A 27,851-nucleotide genomic window follows, 5' to 3' on the forward strand; every position below is an offset into this window, starting at 1 on the left:
TTAGTTTTTCTGCTGACTGTGAATGGCATGTTTCAACCACTTGCAAGTTAAGTGTTTACTCTCTACCCAGGTGTAAAGGGGCCTGTAATTAAAGTGCCTCGAAGCTTTGTCAGTTTCATGGTAAACTGTAGTTGTGATTAATTTCAAAATAGGTAGAGTAATGAATGGCTTTAATTGCCAAAATGGTCTCACAAGGAATCTCATTAGGCTGTAGAGGGAAACAATCAACCACATCTTCCAGTAGGGGATGTGTCCCCCGATTTGGATACTGGGGTCAATTTCCGTGAACAAGTCATGGGTAAGCTTAACCCTCATCTTAAATGGCGTGTCATCATAAGCATAGTACACTTGTCCGCCCAGGAGCTCTGGGTTAAGTTGCATCTGCCGTGCTGTAAGAACATGCATCCAGGCAACGTTACCTGCAAATACACAGTAGATAGAGTTAATATAAATATTTTATGAAATCATTTCCTCCAAGAAATGTACATTCTATTATGGATGTGATCAGCAGTTCTATGCCTCGCTGCCTGCCCACCTTACCCAGCAACAGCAGCATTATAATGGAGGCAGGCATCTCTTTGGATTCCATCTTTCCTGCTGTGCACTGCCTGCTCTTGCCACATGCCAGCACTGCCCACCTACCCATATTAATAGAATTGATGCATGTGGTGGGTGGGTGCTGGGTGGTGCTACAGGCAGCAGATCAGAGTAACTTGGCCTGCGTCATCCTATGACAGTCCCCTCTTCTGGTGGCAGTGATAGAAATGAGACATCTTCAGGTACCTGACTGCTGCCAAACAAAAGGGAGACTGGAGGGGACCCAGACGGGTGCCATGCCATATATCTGCAGCTTGCCTTCAGAATAGAGAAGATCTTGTCAGATGACTGGCCATGTGAATGGTGATATTAGTGAGTGATATGTGGGAGTGCTGTTGGGGTGTCTTCAGTGAATAGGGGGGGGGGGGGTGTAAGTGTGAAGACTGCTGGAGTTTCTTTACTTCTCCCCAGCATCACCCACTGCCTCTGCCCAGCTTCACTCACTGCCTCTTCTTAGCATCAGCCATTGCTTGTCACGTGCTGCCTTTCCTCAATGTCACCCACTGCCTCTCCCCAGCATTGTGCACTGCCTCTCACCAGTGACACCCATTGCCTCTGCCCAGTCACCCATGCAACTCTCCAGCATCAACTACTGCCTGTCACCTATTGACTATCACCCACTGCTTCTCCCCAGCGTCTTCCACTGCCTGTCAGCCAGTACCTTGATGCATCTTGGGATGCATGTGCCCCAACAATCATAAATTTGCTATGTGCAGCTTTTTTTTTTAGGGTAAACTGCATCAGTTCGTGACCAAATACTATTGATGTAGTGTTTTGTCATCAGTAAAAGGCAGACGCATCTGAAATCTTCATAATGCAAAAAATAGCCATCATGTTAACAAAAATCCAGTACATTAAAAAGTCCACAGAGATAACATTTGGGCTTTTCAAGCTGACCTGTGATATTCAAAATGTTTATATATTGTGGTGAACATCGCCATCATGTGGCTTAAGTGCTATTCAGCAGCTATATTTAATTTAATGTTCAGAATGTGGTTTCCAAAGTGTACATACTGGAATGGGCATGATTCAGAGTTGATTTCTGTTCAGGGAATATGCAAATTATGAATATTATCATTTATTTATATGGCCCCACAAGGTTTCAACAACGCATAACAATACAAAAATAAGTAAAAAAAAGCAATTAAAGAACGATTTACAGTACAAGGGAATTTAGGACAAGTACATAGTAAATAAAGACAGTTGCATCAGGGGACAGGACACTGAAGCAATTATTAGGGCAGAAATATATATATTCTCAGAAAAGCACATGAGCCTGAGAGGGCCCTGCTCGTGAGAGCTTACATCCTAAAGGGAGGGGCAGACAGAGGTAGAATTGAGCATCAACAGGAGGTTAGAGATGGCTGCGTTAAATAAAGAAGCGGGTCTTGAGGGACCTTTTAATGTTTTGTAGGGAGATGGAGAATCTGATAGGGAGGGGTTGAGAATTCCAGAGATAAGGAGCCCAATGCCCAACTGCCTTGAAGGCAGGAATTGCAGGAAGTAGACAGTTGGCTGGAGAGGCGGCGTGCATTTGTGGAGCTATATGAGAGCTGAAGGGCGTGTAATGAGAGATAAGGTCAGATATGTAGGTGGGAGAGGAATGGGTGATGGTTTTGTAAGTGAGTGTGAGGAGCTTGAATTGTATTCTGAAGGGAAAGGGGAGCCAGTGTAGGGCTTGTAAGAGAGGGGAGGTGGACATAGTAGGTTTGGAGGGGAAGAAAAGCCGGGTACCAGCATTGAGGATAGACTGCAGTCAGTGGCGTAGCTACGTTTTGGGTGCCCCCCCCGCCGTTAGGGGGGGGGGCGCCCATACCCACCCCCCGCCGCCGCGTCGAGCAACACCCCCCCCAGCCTCCCCGCCGCCTATGCTAACCCCCTCCCCCGCAGTCTTACCTATCGCGCTGGTCCCGGCGGCTCCGTCCGTTCATCTGCTGAGGACCACCACAAAATGGCCGCCCCTGTACAGCAGACAGTTTCAGAGAACTGTTTGCTATATGGGGGCGGCCATTTTGTTGTGGTCCTCATCAGAAGAACGGAGCCGCCGGGACCGCAAGATACGTAAGTCTGCGGGGGATGGGGGGTAGGTAACTATAGCACCGCAGCCCCCGGCGCCCCCACATGCACAGCGCCCCCCCGCGGTGGCGGGGGCTGCGGTGCTATAGTTACGCCCCTGACTGCAGTGGAGAGAGGTCAGGAAGGCCAGACAGGAGGAGATTACAGTAGTCCAATCTGGAGATGACCAGTGAGTGTGAGGAGCTTAAGTTGTATTCAGAAGGGAAGTGTAGGGCTTGTAAGAGAGGGGAGGTGGACATAGTACGTTTGGAGAGAAAGACGAGTTGGGAAGCAGCATTGAGGATAGCATACCTCCCAACAGTCCCGATTTTAGCGGGACAGTCCCGATTATCAGGGCCTGTCCCGCTGTCCCTCCCGCGGCCGGCAGTGTCCCGCGGTGAGGGGGGACTGTTGGGAGTCCCCCCTGTCCGCTGCTAAGCAGCGGGGAATAAACGCTGTGTGCATAGCCAGGGGGCTGGGGGCATGGCTAGAGGCTCACAGAGCCTCTGGGTCATGCCCCCTTAGCGTCAAAATGGGGGTGTGGCCTCACGGGAGAGCCTCGAGTGTAGGCCACGCCCCTGAAATTAGACCACGCCCCCGAAATTTTCGACACGCCTACGGCGCGTAGCAAGTACGTCCCGCCTCCGGCTCATCCAAAGTTGGGAGGTATGGGATAGAGTGGAGTGGAGAGAGGTGTTTGTCAGGAAGGTCGGAAAAGAAGGAGATTACAGTAGTCCAATCTGGAAATGACCAGTGAGTGTGAGGAGCTTAAGTTGTATTCAGAAGGGAAGTGTAGGGCTTGTAAGAGAGGGGAGGTGGACATAGTACGTTTGGAGAGGAAGACGAGTTGGGAAGCAGCATTGAGGATAGCATACCTCCCAACAGTCCCGATTTTAGCGGGACAGTCCCGATTATCAGGGCCTGTCCCGCTGTCCCTCCCGCGGCCGGCAGTGTCCCGCGGTGAGGGGGGACTGTTGGGAGTCCCTCCTGTCCGCTTGTAAGCAGCGGGGAATAAACGCTGTGCGCATAGCCGGGGGGCTGGGGGCATGGCTAGAGGCTCACAGAGCCTCTGGGTCATGCCCCCTTAGCGTCAAAATGGGGGTGTGGCCTCACGGGAGAGCCTTGAGTATAGGCCAAGCCCCTGAAATTAGACCACACCCCCGAAATTTTCGACACGCCTACGGCGCGCAGCAAGTACGTCCCGCCTCCGGCTCATCCAAAGTTGGGAGGTATGGGATAGAGTGGAGTGGAGAGAGGTGTTTGTCAGGAAGGTCGGAAAGGAGGAGATCACAGTAGTCCAATCTGGAGATGACTAGTAAGTGGATGAGGATCATTTTGGCTTCATGGGTAAGAAAGGGTCTGATCCTGGAAAAATTTTGAGTTTTTGAAATGACTGCATATGCGTACATGTATGCGCCAGCCCGAACAGCATCAGAAAATGCATATGGATTGTAAACGTAACCGATTGTAACAGTCCGGAGTAATTCTGGGCTACGTACGGACTGCACACAGGAGAAAAATCATTCGATGACTTGCGTATGGATTTGCAGCTATGCGGAGGCTTACAATATATTCCCCATGCAGAGCAATTTGCAGATATGCACGGAGCGGGATTTCACTCTGGCAGGGCTGCATATACCTGATCGCTGGGGTCTGAAAATTAGCAGCTGTGCGATCAGGACCGAATCAGGCCCATTGTGTATGTACAGATGCTCTACAGCTGCAAAGCCAATTTCTACTGTCAACAAAGATCATAATAGTAGAAGTCCACCACAAAGCCTTCTGACAAAAACGTTGTCAACAGTGATTACATTCAAACACTCTCCTGAAAGCTGATTAGGAGAATGAACTGCAAAAGTCAAGACCCTGTGTTGTAGCTGGAGGGGGTTGGGGGTTATATAGACCTTGTAGTAGGACATATCTAAAGATCATCTGACCAATACAAAAAATTGAAAGGAGACAAAATAATTTACATCAGTTTATTAATTGGCGCAAGGATGTGCGAAACTGAAAAGAGTAAGGCAAAATAACTACAGTGATTATACTTAACTGAATACGTCCCCATGCTCTGTCTTCTGCTGCAGTCGCATCTGCTTTATGTGCTAATGCTACAGCTGCTTTTCTGAAAACATCTTATTTAGAAACTGTGCCTCTTTAGACCTACAGTAACTTTCACTGCGCCATCAAAACATTCACAGCGCATATGGTAGACACAGTTTCTCCATCTTTGTATAGCCTCCTATATACGTGTGTGTGTGTGTGGTGGGGAGGGGGGGGGGGGGCTGGTTTCAATGTAAGCCTATATTTCCGACAATCAGAATTATTGGCACACATCTTTTCAATGCGCCCATTTCTGACCACATTGAAGCCCATACAGATTTAAAAAGTCAAATCTGAATTGTCGAAAGTAGCTGCTGGATTGTTGAATCTGTTGCGATTTTTGGCAAAATCCATATGTATTCCGACATTCGGAAAATTGAATGCCGACTGCGGAACTGACATCGGATTGGCCAATATTCCGACAGTCGGAATTAACATTGAATACCCCCCTCTAAGTCTATGGAAGTAGCCACTTTCAGTTACACGCCCACAACATGTCCTCCCACCCTTTTGATACCTCCCAGGAGTGCCCACTAAAGTTGACAGACCACCGAGTGCTGACACCAGCATGTGCTGTGCGAATGAGACCGATGCACAGACTTAAAACTTTGGCCAGGTCAGTTGGTTCTTACCTACTGTATATCAGAATCCATTGGAGCACTGTACTACAAATGTGGGTCAAGCTTTAACTTACTATGGGGTGCAGGCTGCTCCCAGGGGTCACCCACATATGGGCGACACCAAAATGCTGGCTCCTCTGCAGTGACAGGAGCTGGATGCAGCGCTCATGTCACAGTGTAGGAGCGGGCACAGCAGACAGCATCTCCAGGACCCCATAATGACCAAAATGTAGGTGGAGCCACAAGCCCCTTCCTGGGAAAGCCATGCCCTTTTCTATGAAGCCATGCTCCATTTTTAGCAGTGCGTCTGCCACCTGCACCGGGTGTCACCAAGGTAATAATACTTGATGCAGTGGTTTGTTAAACACTCCTATCCCCATCAGACTGGAGCTCTTTCAAAGGAACAGGGTTTCTCAAACTCAGTCCTCAGGACCCCACACAGTTTGCGGTTTTTAGGTCACCCAGCAGGTACACAGGTGCACTCATTACTCATTGACACATTTTAAAAGATCCACAGGTGGAGCTAATTATTTCACTTGTGATTCTGTGAGGAGACCCGCAAAACATGAACTGTGTGGGGTCCTGAGGACCGAGTTTGAGAATCTGTGATATAGAGATTCTAGATCAAAGAGTGAGTTATGAGACAAAAGTAAATCTTACCATAAAACATGCTCATGTCATGCTTCTACCAGTTCTATCAATGTCAATTGGAGTGAGCTGCATGGTAAAGGTGGTAAGGGATAACCTCTGGCGTCCTCTTCGCTCGACCGCCGACTGACCTCTCACCTAATCACGTCCTCCCACTCCCATGTCCAAGACTTCTCTCACGCTGCCCCCCTGCACTGGAACAACCTCCCGCCACCCATCAGGCTTTTTGATTCCCTTACCTCCTTCAAGCGCTGCCTCAAAACCCACTTCTTCCAACTAGCCTATCCCTCCTCATCCTAACCTCTTTTGCTCCTCCTATCCTTTCCCATCTGTTCCTACTTATCCTTTTGTTTTTCGTTCGTCCACCCACCTCCTTTTAGTCTGTTTACTCTTATGAGTAGGGCCCTCCTTCCTCACATACTCACCCTACCTCTTTACCTCACCAGCGCTCCTTCCCTTCCCGTTCTTCCCTTCCTCTACTTCATCTTCAGTCTCCTCAACAATTTCGACACCTACTTCAGAACTGATGCTGATTTTAGTTCTACCACCTATACCCCTATTTATGCTGTATTTTATCAACACACCCTGTACGTTACCTTGTAATTTGTTTTTTGTTTGCAGTGTACAGCGCTGCAGACACTTTGTGGCGCCTTATAAATAAACGTACTACTACTTCTACTTTGAGGCTTCGGCCACCCCTGCTACCTGGTGCTCTACAGGTGGCCCTGACACAGCCCTAGGAAGCAGCACAGACAGGCAGTAGCGGGACTAACAGTTTAAAGGAGGAGGGTGTGTGATGTGCCTCCCACTCTCCATTCTTTTTGAGGGATATATAGGGTAAGGGGGTTGGGGGTAGCACATGTGTGCTTGAGCATTGAATATAACGTTTTGAAAAAATATTTTATAAAATAAAACTAAATTTTTCAATGCTAACTTGTCATGTCTTAATTTTAATTTTAAATCATTATCGGAAGGTTGGCTGGCAGCTTATCACAAATGGACATTTTTATGTCATCTATAGGAAAAAGCAGGGCTGACTTAGGTTCAGTGTAAACGGTGCAGATCTGTGTCTGACCTGGGTCACAGTGCTAGGGTATGAGCCTAGGTCCCACCCTGTAAAATCCTGTGTCCATTGACCAGGGTCTGACCAGGGATTTTGGTGTAAAAGAGGTATTAGCAGTGGTTCCCATACTGTGTGCCCATAGGCGAATCTAGAAATATGGTAATGGATGGTCTCAGATCCAAATACTGAAGAAAGTCAGTCCTTTGCGCTGCGAACCCACTCAGCGAAAAGGGGAGTGGCCTAATGGAAAGGAGGTGGGTCATCACAAAAGGGGTGTGGTATTACACATTAGAGCACACACTGTAATGCCCATTACATATTTTAGCAAACTCTGTAATACCCATTACAAATAAATCCACACGCCGTAATGCCAATTACACATAAGGCCACACACCATAATGCCCATTACATACTATATAACAAACCGTATTGCCAATTACATATTTGACGCATAAGTGCCCCTTGCCTACATGCTCATTGCTAGGGGGTTCTTACTTGATGCCAGGGGTTTCATGCTCGATGCCAAGGGGGCTTCCTACTCATTGCCAAGAGGGAGTTGTTACATGCTCATTGCAAAGGGGAAGAGAAATTGCTTGTTGCCAAGGGGGGGGGGGGGGGGGGGGGGTTGCTTGTTGCTAAGGGGGAGGGAATTTCTCGTTCCAACGGGAGCATTGAAGATATAGACGGAGCTGCTGCTTTTGCTTTGCTTAGACAGTGACTATACAGCCGGGCAGCGCACAGCTCTTGATGCCCGGCTGTCATTTCTTTAAATTGTGTGAGCAGCAGCGGCCGGCAGTCTAATGGGTGGTCCGGTACACCCCCGGAACATCCCTTAGATTCGCCTATGTGTCTATGTGTGTGCTTAGGCACCCTGAGTTACCCCGGGACACTTTCAGAGGTGCCAAACATTTCAGTGACTGCCAAACATAAAACATGTGGACAATCAAAAGCACAACTGTACAGCCCTCTATATATAAAGCTTAAAATTAAAGTTAGGCACAATTTGCTTAATTTAATATTTTTGGCTAATTTATCAGCAAAAAACTTTTATACTAGGGGCTGTGAATAAAATGCTGATAATCTAGGTTTGGGAACCACCAAATTAAGGTGAAATTTAGAAATTGCAGAAAATGTACTTATGATTTTGCGGTACATTTTAGAATCTACACCTTTCTATATTAAATATTCACCCCATGCTTCTCACCTGTTCCTTATAGTTTAATTATAATTTAAATAAAAAAACAAACACTTTATTCTGGATTTCGAATGAATTGTGGTGAAAATTCTTTTGAAATGGCTGTTGTTTTTGAACCAACCACTAGGTGGTGCAATTCACCTTTTCTCATATTTATGGATAGGGCAAAGACAAAGTTTGGAGAATATATATTAGAAATGTGCAGATTTTATTTATTTATTTAATCCAAGCTCATCTGAATTTAGGGGATCCTGTCGAACCGAGTTTAGATTCATAGCTTCTTTCGGTTTGCACCTGGGATTTAAAATCAGAATTGTGGGTTTCGGATTGCTTGTAAGTCTTGTGTAGATGTAGCATGATTTATGTGAAACTGGGGTGTGGTTGGTCAAGGCAACAAGAGAGCATTTCCTCTGTTTAACTGGACTCTGGTTGGTTATACAGGTTGAGTATCCTGTATCCGGGAATCCCTTATCCGAATTATTCCAAAAACTCGCCACACCATATAAAATCAACTCCATGCCAACATGGATAGTGGGGGTATGAGCTTACTAACTATAATGGGCGCCCAACTAACATATAAGTACCAAATATTTTTTTTACCCCCCCCCCCCCCCAACCCTTTTTTTATACTTACCAAGTCCCCCGGGGTCCACGGCAATCAGCTTACAGACTGAGATCACAGGCCGTCATCGGTTGTTTCCACACGGGGGTCATGTATGTGCATTGAGGACCATGAGCATGTGCAGTCCTCCAATAATCATGAATTCTCAGCCCTGCAATCAGGGCTGAATCACGCCCTATATTCCCACTAACAATTACAACCTTCACAAAGGGTTGATTTCATTAAGTCTCCAATTTCTTCTCTTGTATGTTTCCAAAAAGTTTTTAAATATGTTGCTATACTTTACAAACCAGTTTTTGTTACATCCCTTACATATTTGTTGTCTGTTTGTCCAGTATGCATTTGGACACTGTTGGACCAAGTTGGATGAAACCAACGCGAGCTGCCTTGATTAGGTTCAAAGCCACTAAGTCCGCCAATCCAACCCTGTGGGGGTTTCGGGGGCCCATAAAGGGATCTGCCCACTACACAAAGTGGGTCAGAGAAGCAAGATATGGCAAAGTTGCATAACATAGAGGGGGTAGAGGACATGGGTTTAAGAAATAAAGGACTGGGTGAGATTAGGTTCATGGCCACTAAAATCCCAATTCCAATCTTGTCGGGGGTATCGGGGCACAACAATGGATCCAGCCACTACACAAAGTGAGTCAGGGAAGCAAGATCTGGCAAAGTTGCATAACATAGAGGGGGTAGATGACATGGGGGTCTAAGAAAAAATTGTGGCCAGATTCAGGAACCGACCACAGAATGGTGTATGCCAGGGACACCATGGGCATGGGGAGCATGTTCAGGGCCTTCCACTGGATGTATTTGGTTGAGAACTTCAGACAGGAATGGTAAATTGACTGTCATGCCTATTGGAGTGGCCAGGACCTCTGTCCCATGTCAGATTGGTTTATGCGGTCAGACCTTTCACCCAGTGAGCGTGTTCTGGGCCTTTCACTAGATGAATTTCGATGGAAAAGTCACAGGCGGATGACAAATAGTCTGGGATGTCTGAGTGCTTGGGTTCCTGGTGTGACTTCCTGTTGGTGGGAGCCATGGAGAAAAAACACGATTTGTGGCATAATGCGTACTGGGCATCACAGTTTGTGGCAAAATGTGTAATGGGCATCATAGCATGTGGCATAATGTGTAATGGGCATCATGTTGTGTGGCATAATGTGTAATCGGTATCACGGTGTGTGGTATAATGTGTAATGGGCATCACAGTGTGAGACATATTGTGCAATTAGCATCACAGTGTGTGGCATAATGTGTAATAGGCATTATGTTGTGTGACGTAATGGGGGAAATTTACTAAAGGAAATTTGTAAAAAAATAGGTGTATTTGTATCCAGAAATACACTTATTTTTTACATTTACTATCCCGAAAATACGGCAATTCGTATTCATATTGATGTGCTATCAATACGAATATGAATTGCCGTATTTTCAGGATAGTAAATGTCAAAAATAAGTGTATTTCTGGATACAAATACACCTATTTTTTACAAATTTCTTTTAGTAAATTTCACCCAATGTGTAAGTGGCATTACGGTGTGCAATATCAAGAAAACAATTGAAGCAAAAGTAAAAAAAAAACACACGATAAGGTGGATCAAGGGGCGGGACTGGGTTGGGTCAAGGGGCGGGGTGGGTCGGGCCACTATCCAGGAATATCTCAGCACAAAGGTGGTAACCCTAATTTTGGCCACACCCTCGCAGAACTGACCACACCAAAACAGTATATGCATGTAAAACATTTTCAGCCTCAGGGCTGGGCAACATATCCCTACAATGAAGTAAAGGGGGGCATTCCATGAATGCCCTTCATATGATGCTCGGCCCCCTTTTCAGGCACATGCAATGAAGGATGCTGACTTCTTTGACAGTATATAAATCAAATGTAAATAGTAGCAGTAGTAATTATATTTCTATAGGACTCTTTCTCCAATAGGCGCTTAACAGATAGAATGAACAGAGCAGATCTCTACATAGGTTAGTATTTTGTATATAGTTCAATACAGTATTTACTATATATTGACAAATAAAATTGACAGTGCCTCCATTACAGCATATGGGGTCGATCCTATTAACCCCGAAGGGCGTGAGTTGCTGTTCGGGAGCAGTTTTAATGTTGAAAATGGCACCCGAATTAACCCTAATTCGCACCCTTTGCAGGGACAATTCACTGAAATTTGCTCACACCCCTATGGAGGGGCGAGCACTTTTCAGTGAATTCGGCCCACCGTAAAGTGCGCCCAGTGTCGTGATGATTCGCACTCGGCGAATCATCCGCACACATGTAGTAGTAGTAGTTTGTTTATTTATAAGGCGCCACAAAGTGTCCGCAGCACCGTACATAGCAAACATAAAAACAAATTACAAGGTAACGTACAGGGTGTGATGATAAAATACAGCATAAATAGGGGTATAGCTGGTAGAACTAAAATCAGCATCACTTAGGTGTCAAAATTGTCAAGGAGACTGAAGATGAAGTAGAGGAAGGGAATAACAGGGCAGGAGCGCTGGTGAGGTAAAGAGGTAGGGTGAGTACGTGAGGAAGGAGGACCCTACTCATAAGAGTAAACAGACTAAAAGGAGGTGGGTGGACGAACGAAAAACAATAGTAATAGTAGGAAATGATGGAGGGGTAGGGTAGAGTGGATAGGAGGAGCGAAAGAGGTTAGGAGGAGGAGGGAAAGGCTAGTCGGAAGAAGTGGGTTTTGAGGGAGTGCTTGAAGAAGGTAAGGGAATCACAAAGCCTGATGGGTGGCGGGAGGTTGTTCCAGTGCAGGGGGGCAGTGTGAGAGAAGTCTTGAACACGGGAGTGGGAGGAGGTGATTAGGTGAGAGGTCAGGTGGCAGAGCGAAGAGGACGGGAGGGAGTGTGGATAGAGATCAATGAAGAGAGGTAAGGAGCGGTGGAGGAGGAGAGAGCCTTGTGGTGGTGGTGACGAGCTTAAAGAGAACTCGGAAAGAAATGGGGAGCCAGTGAAGAGATAGACAGAGGGAGGAGGCGGAGGTAGAGCGGCGAGAGAGGAAGATGAGCCTAGCAGCGGCATTAAGAATGGATTGGAGAGGGGCGAGGCGGGCGAGAGATAGCCCGGAGAGAAGGATGTTGCAGTAGTCAATGCCAGAGATGATAAGAGACATCGGGGTTAATAGGATTGACCCCCATAAATACAAATAACACACTTGTGGCAACCTAATGATTGATTCCTCTTCCTTACCTACATATGTAAAATTCATCTCAACATTTTCAGGTTCAATGTAGTTTATCTGATTATTCTTAGATTTTGCAGATTGGTAACTATCCAGCAAAGTTTGCACCTTTTCACCATAGATAGTACTTGGTCGAATGACACAAGTGACGAGTTTATCGCCTTTGCTGGTCTGGAAAACAATAACAGGTAATGAATTGTACATAGGGGCGATCCAGACTTGAACGCACAGCGGCCAATTATCGATGAACCGCCCGATGCTCGCGATGAACTCCTGCAACTTTTTCTGATCGCTGCACAGTGATTGACAGGAAGTAGGCATTTGGGGGTGGGAACCAGCCATTTAGTGGGAGTGCTAACAAAAACCTAGGCGTGTAAAAAAAACCCACTGGGATTGCCTAGGAAAATGCGAGGAGCTGGTAAGCCTGCTAACAGAGGTTGTGTGACATCAGCACCAGCCCGGATATGCCGTTTTTCATCACAATGCCTAGTAAGTCCAGGGCTACGCGGCACCTCCGATGACTTGTGGCCAATGTAAAAAGCATTAGATGGTGAGACTATTACAAAGGAATTTGGACATATTCACACATGTGCAACAGGATGGGAGCCCATACACATCAATTAGCACAGCGAGCACATTGATTCACAAGGTGGGATTTCAATGGAGGTGGGCGGTTCTTAAATGAACACTGGCTGCTGCATGTGAACAGGTCTGTATAAAACGTATTCTTTACTTGCAACAAAGACAGGCTAGCTACCTGTATCTCACAGGATCATATGCTTCAATGCTTGGAGAGAGACATGGTACCTGTCAATCAGTGTTTGAAAATGACAGTTTGGAGCTGGTTGGTTGATACTTGCTTTCTTTCCAATTAATCGTTCAAACTGATGCCCAGTGCGTGGTATTGCATGTCAATGTTATGAATGTCGATAATGAATGTTAACACTAGAATGTCAATGTGGTCTTAGTGGTCTATATTACCATGCCTTCAAGAGAGGTAAAGTGGAAAGAGGTAAAGTACAATGCAATCAGCTCGTAACTGCCAATAGTTGGTATTTTATCTCGGCCCATATTTCCATTTTACCTTCTGACCATTTGCCAAGCGGATCAGTTGCTCTGCATGGGCCTTGGTTTTTCCATATGAAAGTAAGAGTTCACCCTCAAATATGGTTTCTTCTGTGAATCTTAAAAACAAATGAACATGATATTTTTAATAAACATGGATCAGTACAGCTAAGGGACCCGCTGTCCCGGCTAAGGGTCATGGGCGATAAATGGCAGTCAACATTTTTGGAACCAAAAGTAATGCTGGGTGCACACTGGCAGATAGATCACCAGGTTGTATACAGATATGTCTGTGAACGAAGTAATTCACAGACATATTGCGTTGGCTCTGCAGCATACCCGGCACATCTGCAGATATATTGTCATATCTGGCTGTGTAACATACAAAAGACAGATCAAGTGCTCCCACTTGGTCCATAAAATAGATGCATACTCAATGGTGGTCGTCCCAATGGTCTAATTCAGTGAACCTCAAAGAAAACACAGACAAATTGCACTTCTCTTAAGCTGGGTACACATATGTACAATTTCATTTTTCTTGCGACCGTTCGATCGACCGAATACACGTTCGGCCGTCCGAAACATACGACCGATCTGCGCGTACACATATGTACAATTTTACTTGCGACGTCCGATGTACACCCGTCCAAACGATCGCAAGAAAAAGATTGTACCACCGTACACACTCTCCCGTTCTGGCTATTCGCACGATAAAAATGTACACAACATTATCATAATGGGCTGGATTAAAAGAGCATACCAAAACGAGGCGTGATCACGGAACAAAGAATCGTTCGTGTAGTACAGTGAATAGAGCCGTGACTATTCAGATCCATTGCTAGCTGTACAGGATATACGTACGTACGTTCGTCTATCGGTGCATTTGGGCCTTTTTTAATTATGAGCTTGAGGAGAAGGAAGGCTCGTGCGTGCATTTTGGCTGCTATGGCCATTAGATTGCAGGCTATTAAAAAAAGAAAAAGGACCAAGAATCGGAGCTGCTGGACCAGAGACTGGCTTCTGAGGAGAGACACCTTCTCCCACATGCCATTGCTACAGGAGATACGGGAGAACAATCCTGATGATTTCAGGAATTATCTCCGTATGGATGACGCTACCTTCATGGAGCTGCTGACACTAGTTACCCCTTTAATAGAGAGAGAGGACACCTATTTCAGGAGGCCTATTTCTGCAGAGCAGAGACTGGTGGCAACGCTGCGTTACCTGGCAACAGGCAGGACCCTTGCCGACCTGAGATTCACCACCGCAATATCATCTCAAGCGCTGGGGTTGATAATACCAGACACCTGTGATGCCATCGTCCAAGTTCTACAGGACAAATACATGAAGGTAAATATGGAAATTACATACATGCCCCCCATATGTATAGCTGTGCACATACCTGTACCCTATATGTATATCTTTACAATGCCTGTTAATTTAATCTTTTACACCAGTGGGTGGGGGGTCATTTTGATAAGGCGGGTAATAGCTTTGAGGCTGCAATGGGGGAGGGCTGATGGGTCTAAAATTAACCCAACAGATTATTAATACGCATATACTTTTATATTGCAGTTTCCATCGACCAAGGAGGAGTGGCAAAATATTGCACGTGATTTCCGTGATCTTTGGAATTTCCCTAATTGTGGTGGAGCTATCGATGGCAAACACGTCAGAATCATGCCCCCTGCAAAGAGTGGCTCTTTTTATTATAACTATAAGGGGTTCTTCAGCATTGTTCTAATGGCCATCGCTAATGCTCGATACGAGTTTGTATTTGTGGACATTGGGAAAAATGGTAGAGTTTCAGATGGAGGAGCCCTGGAGAATACATTTTTCCATGACAAACTGAAAAAAAATGAACTGAATCTGCCAGAGCGGACTGAAAATGAGCACGGTTTGAACTTTGTTTTTGTGGTGGATGAGGCCTTTGCATTGCACCCTAATGTCCTTAAACCCTACCCACAAAGGGCACTGAACAGGGAACGACGCATTTTTAACTATCGCCTGTCACGTGCCAGGCGAGTGGTTGAAAGAGCGTTTGGGATTCTGAGTAATAAATTCAGAATTTTTCACAGTGCCATCAATCTGCGCCTAGATAAGATTGACAAAGTGGTGCTGGCCTGTTGTGTGCTGCACAACTACATGCGCAGAAAAGCGGTGCACACACAACAACTGGGGGCTACAGTGGACGACAGCCAAGTTGTTGACGAGCCTATTGGTCTGACAGCTTTGGCAAATAATTTAAACACCAGAAATGCATCAACGCAAGCAAAGTTGTCAAGAGACGAGTATTTGAATTATTTCAATGGTGTTGGGGCTGTGGAGTGGCAGAATGACATGATTGCTTAAAAATGTACGTTTTTGTCATTGTAAATATATTGTTTTTTGGTGTGTACTAATCAATATTTTGTCAATAAAATTTGTATACTCACAGTTCCGCACCAGTTGTCCTCTGCGTCTTCTTGCAGCAAGGAGGGGGAGGTGGAGGCCGAATCACGGCAAGTGAGTGGTAGTACTCAGGTGCCAGGCATTCCTGGAGGGCACAATGCCACGACACCTGGAGTGCAGACTGTACCCAGTACTGGTGTTTATGTACTAGCAAGTAGTTGCTCCACCACACCTATTTCTATGCCAATTTCTCCTGGTACTTTTGTACAGTCTCCAGGAGCAATACATGAAGGTAAATATTGAAACAACATGCATGTACCCCATATGTATATCTGTGCCCTATAGTCACCCTGCATGGTAAATGATATTTTCACACGGACACCAACTAGATTAGAGAATTTTTAATTTTTATATAAATTATTAACTTATAAACTTATAACAAATATAACATAAATAACAATGAAATAAATAATAAATAAATACTTAAACATAAAAATATTTAAACTATATTATTAAAACAATAATGCAATTAAATCAACTATATAAAATATTTACATCTGGTGGTAAACTTGTCCCACCCCATAATCCCCTGTATCCATCGGTGGTTGGGAGGGAGATGGACTTTCCACTAAACTCTGGAAGGGGCCACCAGGTGGACCTGGTGGGAGTGTATTAGCCAACGTTGCCGGTTGGTGCTGCCTTTGCCCAGTTGGTGGCTGGAAATGTTGGTACTGCGGATATTGCACCGGGTGAAATACCGCTTGTTGGGGTATAGGGGCAGGGCTGATGGGTTGAAATTCAACCCTAGGCAGAGGGGTCTCATCGGTGAGCCGTGTGTGCCGGGACAGAGTCCCCACACGGGCCCGGTACAGCGTTTCATAAAATATGCGCTCTACCTCCACCCTTGTAGCCGGGTCTAACTTTCCTAAATTGTCAGCCAATACACTCCCCACCCGGTCCGCATCATCCTCCTCCATGGTCATCAATCTGTTGGCAGACTCCAGGATCTTGGTGGTTGCCACGTCCGCAGCATCTGGAGTCTGCCTCGGCCTTTTGCGCCCTCTTCTTGATGTTGCTTCTGCTGGAGGTTGAGCGCTTGTTTGAGGTTCAGCGCTGGTCGTGGCGGTTGGTGTGGGGGTGGAGCAGAGGGCCGGTGAAGGCAGCTGTGATGCCACCTCCAGCGATGCCGAAGATTCCTCCTCGGCAAATAGCGATGGCTGTAACAAAACAAGATGATGTATCACTATCGATTTTTAAGACTTCCATATATTTTTATATCTACGCAGAAGAACGCAGCCCACACACCACCATGTTGCTGCCATGGATGAAAGTGAGCTAGTTGAAGAGGCGTTATGACTGGCATCTCTGGAAACTAATTATTTAGATACCAGACATACCAAATACTAATTTAAATACCAGAAATGCATCTATGCGTGCTAAATTAACCAGGGATGAATACATGCAGTATTTTATTGGTGTTGGCGCTGTGGATTGGCAGAATGATATTATTTCGTTCATTTTACACCACAAAAAAATATTACAATAATCCGCGCCAGAAAGACTACAACAGTGTAGATACCAGGGATTACCAATCCCAACCAAAAGTTCCAAATACAAAAAATGTGGTCAATGCACTTGCGATGTCTGAATATTGATCACTGTGTTCTCAGGCGGATAAGAGTATACCTCCACCACTGAGAAGAACCAGAATTAGGGCCACAGAGAAGGTCAAATTGACGATGTATAACCAAAAGGGGGGGGTATCGCCCCCTGCAACTGACCTCTCTGTTGTGCCCAACAGAGAGGTCAGTTGCAGGGGGCGATACCCCCCCTTTTGGTTATACATGTTCACAATTTTTATACTGTACTTGTTGTTATATTTATCTTGTTTAAAAAAAAATATTTAAAATAAAATCCGTCTACTTACTGTGCCGCAAATGGTGTCATCAGAAACCTCTTGGTTGCACGAGGAGGTGGAGGGGGCAGGCTGGTCCCTTGCAGTGTTGCTGACCGATTCCCTGGGCAGCTCCCGGTCCACCGTGAAGGCCAGCAGGTCGTAGTACCACAGCCTGGGCACATAGACTTGGTCTGCCCCTGCCCCAGACCGCTTTGAGGACTCCACCTTATTTAGTTCTTTTTTAAAGACGGTCCTCATATTAGCAATCCGAGTCCGGACCCACTCTACATTTGCTGTGGGGTAGTATGTCTGGCTCACCCTCACCTGCTCCTCCAGAGCAGATAGCCTCTTCTGCCGATTGGAATGGTCTCTGGATTTGGTGTTCCAGAGACAATTCTGATCCCTGTAGGCCTCAATGAAGTCCTTCATAAATTCGACATTTTTTTCTGCCATGGTTGAATTTCTGTTCCAAAAAATAAAATAAAAAGGCATATTATTTTCTTGATACACAAAGCACACCATAAACCATTTAATGTACAGGTGTTCAGTCTGTGGGCCACTAGATATACTGTAGCTATAGTACAGGAGTTGAAACTCTGTGGGACATAGGATACACGGTCACTACAAGCCCCAGCATACCCATGGCCCACAGATTGAAGTCCCTGTCATAGAAAACTACACATTTTGTTTTAATACTCACCGAAAGAAATGTCGATAAACAGTCCGGAAAATTCGCAGCGCAGCTCCGATCACTCGAACAGCAACGACGGAATATTCTTTCGTGCTGAACGTGGCTTGAAACACAGTGATTGGATGAGCGCAGGAATCTCCGCCCCACTCACGTGCTTCGCGTCACACAGACACGGGACATCGAGGAGCCATGTCGGAGGGTCTGGCGCCACCGCATATGGGGGAGACCAGTACAGCACCTTTGATTTCAAATTCAGCACTGATAACAACAGATAAAGAAATCGCTGAGAGACAGGACAACAAGGAGAAAAAAGTGACGCGCGCCTCCGCCATGTCATCTGCAGAGGTGGAACTGATGGTCAAAATGCTGGATAGAAGGGACTACGATTGTTCGCGAAAAACATACCCCAAGACAAATTATAGAAAAGAAATTATTATGCAGCGTGTATGCAAGGAGATAAAGGAGAAGTTTGGGAAAAGAAGGTCCAAATACCAGCTACAAAAACGGTGGTCGGACCTGAAGCACAAGGAGCAGGCCAAGCTCAAGAAAATTCGTGGAATTATTAAAAGAAGTGAGTACAATGCCCTAGGTGGCTTTATTAATATACTGTCTTGATCCATTACATTTTGTGTGTTTTGCTGACATGTTGCTTGTTTTTACTCAGAGGAAATCCAATCCAGGAGAAGACATGAGGAAGGCAGAGACAGGGCCTCCAACCTGAAAATAAAGAAGGAGAGTACAACAGGTAAGGTTTTGTACCAGCACACCAACACAACAACACATGTTTTATACACAAAACAAGGGGTAGTAATATGTCACTTTACCTTGTCACTATAGATGATATCCAGGCTGCGCAGCCGATGGAAGGGACCACAGAGGGCCACCAAGTGATTGCGATCACCAGCAGTGTAGATGGTGAGTGTATACTGCAAATCATCTTTATGGGATAGTGACGTATCATTTGTGGAAAGGTAAACATTTCTTTATCTGTACTTATTATAGATATCATCGAGATTTCAAATGTCAGTGCAGAGGGGGAGAAGAACACACCATCACCTGACACGTCCAGCGATGAAAGCACAATGCAAGAAAACATGACACAAGTCCATAAATGTCTACAAGAACTAAGCGGAAAAGTCCATACCGTAGCCCAAAAAATTACGAAAATCCAAAAAGGCGTAGCAGTAGTACACTCTTTATATGAAAAAATTTATAACGGTTTGCATTATAAAGTCAAAAAATAGTTTGTGTACTTTATTTTACTTTTTTTCTCCTTCTTGTTTATTTGGAGGCCAGCAGCATGCACCTTAAAATGGTGCATGTCATGGCAAGCAGTCCCACGGCAGCAATGCATCACATGTGAGCAGGCCGGGATGTTCCCATGTGATGCGTTGCTGCCGTGGAACCGATTTCCACTACATACACCACCATGTTCAAATGTGTTTTTATGTTTTTTGGGTGGGTGGGCGTTCCTGCTACACCTTCACACGTGGCACTTATGTCATGGCAAGCAGTCTCACGGCAGCAATGCATCACATGTGAACAGGCCGGGATGTTCCCATGTGATGCGTTGCTGCCGTGGGACCGCTTTCCACTACATACACCACCATGTTCACATGTGTTTTTATGTTTTTTGGGTGGGTGGGCGTTCCTGCTACACCTTCACACGTGGCACTTATGTCATGGCAAGCAGTCTCACGGCAGCAATGCATCACATGTGAGCAGGCCGGGATGTTCCCATGTGATGCGTTGCTGCCGTGAGACCGCTTTCCACTACATACACCACCATGTTCAAATGTGTTTTTATGTTTTTTGGGTGGGTGGGCTTTCCTGCTACACCTTCACACGTGGCACTTATGTCATGGCAAGCAGTCTCACGGCAGCAATGCATCACATGTGAGCAGGCCGGGATGTTCCCATGTGATGCGTTGCTGCGGTGGGACCGCTTTCCACTACATACACCACCATGTTCACATGTGTTTTTATGTTTTTTGGGTGGGTGGGCGTTCCTGCTACACCTTCACGCAAGCACCTGTATGTGATACTCTGTTCAGGTCCGACCACCCAAATAAACAAAGTGTTCACAGTATTTTTTGTCAGTATTTCTTAATAAATGTTAAGTGTTTATGCAGAACAATGAACATCACATATCTATCTATCTATCTATCTATCTATCTATCTATCTACCTATCTATCTATCTATCTATCTTCTATAACTATATCTGTCAGGAATGCACACACGATTATTTATTTCAAAAGGAATGCACACACAACGAATATTCTTTAACAGCATGGCGCGGAAAGTACGGGGGAGAAGACTTCCTGTTGTTTACATGCTGCGCTGATGGAGGGATGACGCAGCTAGTCAACACCCACATGGGCGTGCTGCTTTTGGGAGGAATGATCGCAGGAACGGGCTGCATATCGATCGAACGTGCGTACACATGTCACTTTTCTTTCGATATGGAGCCGTCCTGTCGGAAGAATATTAAGCAGCAAAGAACCTGCGACCGACCGTCCGTGGACGGCCAAGAGCGTTTTTGGCCGTTTATTGATCGCAACGAAGGGATCGGGACAGCGTACACATATATCCAATCGAACGGCCGTTCGTCCGCAGATCGGAAGAACGGCCCGACGATTGTACATATGTGTACCCAGCTTTAGTGTAGATGATCTTATAATATATTGAAAATGTAAACCAAAGACACGGAATATATATATTGCGTACCAGATGGGAGCCTTATCTTAGTCTATAAGATATCTTGTATTGAATCCTTGAATGTTTCCAAATACGTTCCACTGTTAAAAATGCTTCATATACAGTACCTCGGGTAGAGATGAAATTACCCCATATAGTGTAAGTAAGTTTTATTCAAAAGCAATCACATATAGAATAAAAAATATAAAACAAGGGGCGTAGTACTGTTTCTGGCCTTATTATCAAGGCTATGTAACATATATGCAGAAAGGCACCCCACAAAAGACATACCAGCAGCAGCTATTTTCTGACTGTGTATAATATATCACGCTTAGCGCCCTATCATTTAAGGTTACAGTGTCCTCTTCAACAAGGGTATTAAGAAACTTTGTCACGTATTGCAGTGGGTTTTTCTTGATACTTAGAGCTGTAAGAGGTTATTCTAACCCAGTCTCTTTGGGCACCCGGTATTAGGATCTGCTAGCAGGGAGTGATTGGATCCTATAAAGATCACTATATACCCCACAGACCTGGGTAGCCACACACTGTACAATCAAGACACACTTTCAACGGAATTCATAAATAAACAAATATAAAGCAACATCCGCCTGCCACCTTTGTTTAATGAAACCCCACCTTTGTACGTTCAATGTTGTTGTTTTTTAATATTTTCTCAGCCTTTTAGAATGACTTAATAAAGGTTAAATTTTATATTTTTTCTGAGGTGCACCGACATAGGACACTCCCTTTCTTTCTTCTTGTGTTTTGCTCAAATTTGCAGTGTCCAATGGTAGCACACCGCTGTTCCTATAAGTGATCAATTACAGTATAAAGGACATATTTAGGGGTCCGTTAATTGACTAATCTAGTCTTGTGCGATTGACAAAAAAAAAAACCTCTATGTGTAAAAATGGCAATCAAAGTATGCTCTTAGGAGGTTTCGGGTCTCCATAAATCCGCTCACACTTGCCTCTGTGATGGTATACACATTTATATCCAGCACACCATATGTTATATCCAACTCATCATATGTCATATCCAGCTCTTCATACATTATGGGGGTTATTCTAATTGCTTTGATTCCCCGTGCGTTCTGCGAGCGTTGGAGAAATCATTCAATGGTCGCCAACCATCAAATGATTTCTCCCCCACACCCAAGGCTTGTCAAATGTCATATCCAGCTCATCATTCATTATATCCAGCTCATCATTCATTATATCCAGCTCATCATACGTCATACCCAGCTCACTATACATCATATCTGGCTCGCCATACATCATATCCAGTTCTTCATATTCATATCCATACATCATATTCATGGAGACATGGGCCCTTATTCTGAATCGTGCGGTACGGGCCGCGTGCGGCCGTACCGCCGATGTTTTCAGTCTGCACATGCGCAGAGGTCAATCTGCGCATGTGCAGCCGAATTCGCCGCAGACGTATTTCGTCCGCCGCAAAGGGGGCGTATAGGGGCGTGAGGGGCTTCATACCCTCATTTCCCTATGCATACGCCCCGCGTTTCATGGGCGTTCCCATGCAAACGCGGGGCGTATGCATGGTAATGAGGGTATGACGCCAGTGATGGGGGCGGAAAGCTGACGTCGCCGGATGTCAGTTCTCCGGCCCCATACAAGCTATCACACGGACGATTGTCCGTGTGGTCTCAGCTTGCGGGAGCTGCTGGGGCGTGCGGCCCTGCCTTCGATGGTCGACGACCATCGAATGCAGGGGGCAGCTCCCACCATGGTGGAGGCGTACGCCCCACCATTTTCATGCGGATCGCCAGCCGTCCGTGTACGGACGGCCGTGGCGATCCGTAGTGTGGGCGGGGATTGGTTTGTGCGGCCGGAGCACCGTGTGCGGCTCCGGCCGCACGATTCAGAATAAGGGCCATAATTTTGACTTGAACGGCCTCATAAATTACAACAGCCTCCACACTTAACTGAATCTGCTATTATAATTGATAACAGTCATTTATGTTTATTATATGCCAATTAAACAATGTATATCTACAGAAAATCACACAGAGGTCAATAACATTGACAAACAAATTCAAGCACAATCCAATTGTAGCAAATGAATGTACAGGATCTTGTCATAAGCTGGGATCACTGAACTCCTGTAGTGGGGAGGAGGTCAGCAATGGAATTGCACTGACTAAAGAAGTGGAATTTTTTTAATTGCAGTGAAACGGCTATTGTCATCACTTTGCAGTTCATTGTTTGTGATACTTTATTTTTTTATTGTAAGCGGTTTTTAATTAGTATGATTGTTCCTGTTTTACCTGGCATGCTCAATGGTTACTGTTTTCATTTCAGCCATTTTCATTTCAGGCATTGGGCCTGATTCACAGGTCGACCGGGTTGGAAGGGTGACACAAGCATTAGGTCGACAATGGAAAGGACGACAGTCAAATGTTTTTCACATTTTTTTTGCCCAGCATAGTCGACATGGACACTGCGCTCGCCATACTTCGGGCACACTATTTTATTCTCCCACCATGCCGTAGCGGAAGGTAGGGCATGAAATACCGCCTGTCGGCATGTCAGCTCAAGAAAAATGTAAAAAATGTATGTCAACCTTTTGACTGTCGACCTTCCAAAACTGTCAAACTTAACCATGTCCACCTATTTTGGGTGTCGACCTAAGCCCTGTAGACCATCAGTGGTTGACCGAATGCATGAATATGGGATGTTGCTATGGGCAACCAAAAAGAATCTTCTTATTTATTTAGCACCTTCTAGAAGATTGGTTGCCCACAGCAACATCCCATCTTAGTAAATAAACCCCATTCACTTATGAAAATTTGGATACAAACAATGCAGCTCTTACCTCACCATGGGATTTAAATCCGTCTTTGGCCCCGCAGCTGCTACTGAGCTTGTGTACAGTAGGTAGGGGACTCCCATGGCCAGACAGGCTTTCACAACATGTTCTGTCCCTATTCACAAAGGTAATAGATTGGTTACTCTTGGTTATGATGACATAAAAGCAGGGTTGCCAACCCTCCCGGAATGGCCAGGAGTTTAAGGGGGGCAACCCTCCTGCATATCCATCCATCACCTGCGAACCTCCACCTGGCGGGGGGGGGTGTGTGTCCGCGGGTCAAATGACGCGATTGCGTCATTTTAGCCCAGCCCCTGGCAGTGCAATGACTGAAATACCGACATTGCACTGCGGGGGGCGGGGCTAAAATCACGCGTTTGCTATAGACACGCCCCCGATAGAGCACCCTGTCTGTGGCTCTGCCCCTGAACCGACCTTTCCCCTCCCGGTGATGGCCCCCCCCCCCCTACTTCAGTGAGCTGGCTGGCTGCCCTCTCCCGGAGAGGGCAGCTTAAAAGTCGGCAACTACAGTATGCATAAAAGCAGTGGTGGCCAACCTGTGGCTCTTGAGCCTCATGCGGCTCTTCCCCTTGTAAAGTGCAGCTCCTGCTCCCACTGCTGCCTGCCGTCCACCGTCTGTCCCAGTCCCCCCTGCTGCCGGTTCCCTGAATCCCTTCTCCTTCTGAGGGGAGGAGAGCGCGCATCGCGCATCTCTCTTACCCCTTACTGTGCATCCTTGTGACTGGGCCGTCCGCCAATCAGAGCTCGTGGGCCAGCAGCCAATCAGGAGCCGGCCAGTGAGCTTTGATTGGTGGGCGGCCCAGTCACAGGGAAGTGAGGGGGAAGGAGACGCGCGGTGTGCTGTGCTCTTCTCCCATCGGTGACATGATAGGAGGACTGCAGGGGGACACCAGACTGTCCTCTCCCACCTGGCAGCAGCAGCAACAACGGTGAGTGCTGCTGCTGGGAAATTTGCACTGTGGGGGCATAGCAGTTTGTGGCACTGTGGGGGCAAAGCAGTTTGTGGCACTGTGGGGGCATAGCAGTTTGTGGCACTGTGGGGGCATACCAGCTTTTTGGCACTGTGGGGGCATACCCGGCACCGTGTGGTGCATACCTGGCACCGTTGGGGGCATATGTGTATCTGGCACTATTGGGGGCATATGTATATATGGCACTGCACTATTGGAGGCATATCTGTATCACACCCACCCAAGGGGTCAAAATAGGCCTTCGGCGCGCGCATGATGTCGGCTCTTTAGCTTGACTACCGATATTTTCGGCTCTTTACCTCTGACCGGTTGGCCACCCCTGCATAAAAGCATAAATCCACACATCAATCAATTAATCATTACATTTAAATATATTTTCCTTCAGAATATCATCTGCCCTATCCATGTGGCTCAGTGCTTTGATTTCAGTGTAGAACAGTGGTGTCAAACCTATGTCCCTCCAGTTGTTATAGAACTACACATCCCAGCATGCCTTGCCACAGTGTAAGCAATCCATTGTATAAAATCTGTGTAAGGGCATGCTGGGATGTGTATTTCCACAACAGCTGTTGGCCTGTGAGTTTGACACCACTCCTGTAGTATGAGGATACGCCAGTTACAGCCACCATTTTTTGACAATGAATTCTGTGGCAATTTGAAAATCCCCTGCCCTCTCTTGTGCCCTGTATAGGTGAACCAGGTGCACATGCAAATGGGCACACTTATGGAGGTGACTGGTGTGGGATTCATCAAAACTTGGTAAGAGATTAGGTGGAGAGAGATAACGTACCAACTAAACAGCTTCTGTCATTTGTCAAACGTATCCTTTAACAGTGCTGTTAGGAGCTGGTTGGCTGATACTTTGGGGCTGATTCAGGATCACTCTGTGGCATTTCTGCATATGTGGAAACCCGAGCACCGGCAGTCATTTGGCGGGACGGTGTTTCAGAGCTCGGTAAGCAGCTAACTTCGCTGCTTGCCAAGCAGAATTAGGCCCTTTATCTACGGCCACTTTATCTCTCTCTACACTTTGATAAATCCTGGGACACACGTCCCAACATTCCTGGCAACACAGACAAGAGCCACGTTTGAATGAAAATGTAGTTACCTACAGTGAAGTCAGAAACATCCCTCCATACAGTGGCGTAAGTTCGTTCCAGTTGCCCGGAGGCAAGATATATACTGGTGCCCCCCCCCCCCCCACACACACACACACACATACAACCCTATATAACCTTATATGAAATATATATTTCTGTTCAGATAGATAGATAGAGAACACATATATATTTCAGAAGCAATATCGTTGGCTTTTAAATAACTGATTTAAACTTCCAGGGGGAGGAGAGGTGGCCCCTTGGGGGCAGGAGCCCAGCGGCAGATGACTCCATTGCCTCCCAGAGTTCTGCCTCTGCCTCCATATTCAAAACAGTTGGGAGATGCAGTATGCTTAACTGGAGAACAATAATAATGTGTTGTCACCAGCACGAATACATCATACAGAACTAAAGCAATGTCTTTATGCATCTCTCAGTTAGCAATTAATAAATAAAAGCTGGATTCGCAAAATAACTTCATCTCACTTTAGTAATTTGCCGCCAAAAATACCACGGCCAAGCCCTGACCTGCCCCTAGTTCTCCACCATTTGCAGACTCCACCTCTTCCCCCTGACTCATCTGTGCTGGCATCGTGTGAATGAGTTTGAATCCTACAGTTTGAGGGAAGCCCATATACATTATGTACTTACTGGTGCGGTATATTGCCAATAAATAGTTTAGGTTCAGGCGATAGGACTTAGAGGGAAAACTAAGATGTGTATTCTACTTCACATGTGATGTTGCTATGAGTAACCAATCAGATCCTGTCAACTATCTTCTAGAGGGTGCTAAATAAATAAGAAGTAGATTCTGATTGGTTGCACATACAAGAAGATACATAAATAGTATTCGTTTAATCTCACCTCCAACATTTGTTGCCTCCAGTTTTTTAAAAGGAAATATGTCCAAATAGTCCACAATGGCAGCCGTGTGTATAACAACATGGACGCCTTCGACGGCTGCTAGAATCTGGTTAAAATTGGTGATATCTCCTTTAATGAAAGTCACGGTGGTAAAAGCTAAAGATGCAAAAGACAGAAAATGAGCATATTTGACGCCTTATCATGCACATTACCAGCTCCCATACTGTACTTATGGGGGTAACAACATGGGCCTGGCTAGGGAGATCAGGAGAATAAGGTGTGTTATCAGCTTTGTCCTAGTTTTGGACCTGGCAGATATACCTTTACTTTCCCATGTGGTAACCCGACATGCCAATCAGAAGCAGATTGTTCCCAACTGTTTATTGTCACTATTTGGTATACATACCGGATATACAATAAGAGATCCTCTCCATGCTTCTGAAGAAGGATCCCTAAGATCCAAAATGCGTTAAGTGTGGTTCGAACTGTGGAATTCCGGTAATGTCAGATGCCCGTCCGGCTGCCTAATTTCCATGGGAACGCCCAGCATTTTCATGGTAACACCCATGAAAGATGGGTGTTCCTAAGTGCGCTTCCGCTCGCTGCTCCCACCCCGCCGCCCCCACTGGTGGGTGCAAACGGGATGGCGAACTACTATATGGGGCCAAATGTAATATGGTCTGAGAATCATAAAGTGAGAGTGCTCCCATTTTTTAAAGCGGCAATCATTTACATGGCAAAATCAACCTGTTTTTTTTAGTGAAAATGATTGCCGCTTTAAAAAAAAAAAGAATTTGGGAAAACGCTCCCAAAATCTCTCACTGTATGATTCTCACACCCTATTACATTTGTCCCATGATGTCAGATACGAAGTACAGATACCGGATTTTCCCCTACAGCAGATGCTCCAAAAATTGTGACTGTCAAGAAGGTTCATATAACTAAAGGAATTTGTATAATAGAAATTGGTGATTAAATCCCTGCTAATATTATCTAACTAGTATGTAGTGTGCTATGTTTTTGTTTTGCTAGTTACTATATACTGTAATTACCTGTGTTCCATTGTTTTATGGATTCATTTTCATAGAGGTCAAAAATGATCACCTCTTTTACACGATCTTCCTTCAGCAAAAGTTGAACAATGCGTTCCCCAATAAAACCACTTCCACCTGTGACCAGGTACACCAGCTCCTTTGCCATACTGAGAAAGAGGAAGTAAAC

The 27,851-nt window shown here is 45.7% G+C and overlaps 1 protein-coding gene across 1 annotated transcript; it reads right to left on the reverse strand.

Moving 5' to 3' along the window:
* On the reverse strand, positions 1-27,830 carry LOC146058399 (3 beta-hydroxysteroid dehydrogenase type 7-like). Its single transcript, XM_083170681.1, has 6 exons — positions 27,683-27,830; positions 26,631-26,786; positions 23,684-23,792; positions 13,191-13,290; positions 12,115-12,277; positions 1-419 (listed from the first exon to the last, which is right to left on the reverse strand). Exons 1-6 carry the CDS (start codon positions 27,828-27,830, stop codon positions 1-3), a joined length of 1,095 nt encoding a protein of 364 aa, XP_083026807.1.
* Between the last annotated feature and the right edge of the window lie 21 nt (positions 27,831-27,851).

Source organism: Crinia signifera, chromosome 2 (genome assembly GCF_055691185.1).
Source record: "Crinia signifera chromosome 2, ASM5569118v1, whole genome shotgun sequence".
Taxonomy (NCBI): Eukaryota; Metazoa; Chordata; class Amphibia; order Anura; family Myobatrachidae; genus Crinia; species Crinia signifera.